At 36.8% G+C, this 1,708-nt stretch overlaps 1 protein-coding gene across 1 annotated transcript; it reads left to right on the forward strand.

Annotated features, from left to right (window-relative positions):
* The first annotated feature begins 529 nt into the window (after positions 1–529).
* LOC138887622 (uncharacterized mitochondrial protein AtMg00860-like) lies at positions 530–1,452 on the forward strand. The gene is made up of 2 exons (XM_070169389.1): positions 530–672; positions 1,143–1,452. Exons 1-2 carry the CDS (start codon positions 530–532, stop codon positions 1,450–1,452), a joined length of 453 nt encoding a protein of 150 aa, XP_070025490.1.
* Positions 1,453–1,708: the final 256 nt, after the last annotated feature.

The following is a 1,708-nucleotide window of genomic DNA, read 5'->3' on the forward strand; positions in this document are numbered from 1 at the left end:
ATAAACCAACTCGAGTTATTGCTTTCCTCGACATCGGAGCTGCTTCTTCACTCTTAAATCCTGGTGTTCTCCCTGAAGATCAATGGGTGCCGCATTTTAAAGATTTTAACACTGCATCAAATGCAATCTTGACCACAACTATCATTACAAAGCACCCAGTCACAATTGAGTTCTTTCCAGGGTTAAAGTACAGAACCAAGCTGCTAGGATCTGATGTACCAGGAAAGGATCTTATTATTGGATTCGACATTTACAGACAACTTAGAATCAACTCTAGAACAAGGCTAACGGGATAGCTTTTAAAAAGCAGTTCAGACCTTATTCTGAGATTCCAAGGCTATTTCAAATCATTGACGACGAACAAATCAGAAAGATTGAGCAAAAACTCATTGAACATTCATGTGCTGAATCTCCCAAGAATTTCATGAAGAAAGGGAAACACCCGTTATGGAAAAATGAAGAGTTTTTTATCAAGATCCCTTTCAAGAAGACTTAAAATATCAATCCATCAAAAGCCAGCCATTCAGGGATGAATCCAGACAATCTTCAACTTGCAAAGAAAGAATGTGAAGAACTTTTGGAATTTGATCTGATAGAGCCATCAGATTCACAATGGGCATGCAAAGCATTTTATGCCAACAAAAGAGATGAACAGACAAGACGAAAACTCAGGTTAGTCATCAACAACCAACCACTTAACCATTTCCCCCAAGATGATAAGTTTCCTATCCCAAATAAACTCACCCTTTTGTCCCACTTAGCCAAGACCAAATATTTTTCCAAGTTTGAATTAAAATTCGAATTTTCGCAATTGAGAATCCACCCTGAAGAAGACCCAAAATGGGATTTTGCATACTTGATCATCACTTCCAATGGAAAATCATGCTCTTCGGGTTGGAAACTACACCCTCCTTGTTCCAAAAAGCCATGATAAAAATATTCCAACCCATCCTCCATACCTCTTTAGTTTATATAGATGACATCCTGTTATTTAGTGATACATTGGAGGAACATATCAACTTGCTTCGTCAATTGTAGGCATTGGTAACACAGTACGGAATTATGCTTTCAGAAAAAAAGATGGTTCTTGCTCAAAAAGAGATTGATTTTCTTGGAATGTATTTTGTCCAAGGTAAATACAGTCCAGGACCTTATATATGTCATGAATTAGTCAAATTTCCGGATACCAACCTCACAACAAACCAGATACAACAATTCTTGGGCATAGTAAATTATGTGAGAGATTTCATCCCAAATATCTCTACATACATTTCTCCACTCACAGAGATGCTCAATAAAAATGCTCCACCATGGGGAAAGAAACAAGATAAAGAAATCAAGGAAATAAAGGAGATTTCTAAAAATGTCAAGTCCATCTATATCCCTTCAGACAGTAAGAAGATATTGCAAACTGATGCCAGCAATGAATATTGGAGTGCTGTTCTATTTTAAGAAAAAGATGGACAGAGGAAAATATGCGGATACACTAGTGGAAAGTTCAAAGATGCCGAGCAACATTATCACTCCACTTTCAAGGAAATTCTTGCAGTAGAGAATGGAATCAAAAAATTTATTTTCTTCCTTATTCATAAAGAATTTCAAATAGAGATAGATATGAAGGCCTTCCCAAAGATGATTCAGCTAAATGCAAAAATTATTCCCAATCCTCAGATTCGCAGGTGAGCTCAATGGATCTGTCCATACAAAT

Source organism: Nicotiana sylvestris, chromosome 3 (assembly GCF_000393655.2).
Source record: "Nicotiana sylvestris chromosome 3, ASM39365v2, whole genome shotgun sequence".
Classification (NCBI taxonomy): domain Eukaryota; kingdom Viridiplantae; phylum Streptophyta; class Magnoliopsida; order Solanales; family Solanaceae; genus Nicotiana; species Nicotiana sylvestris.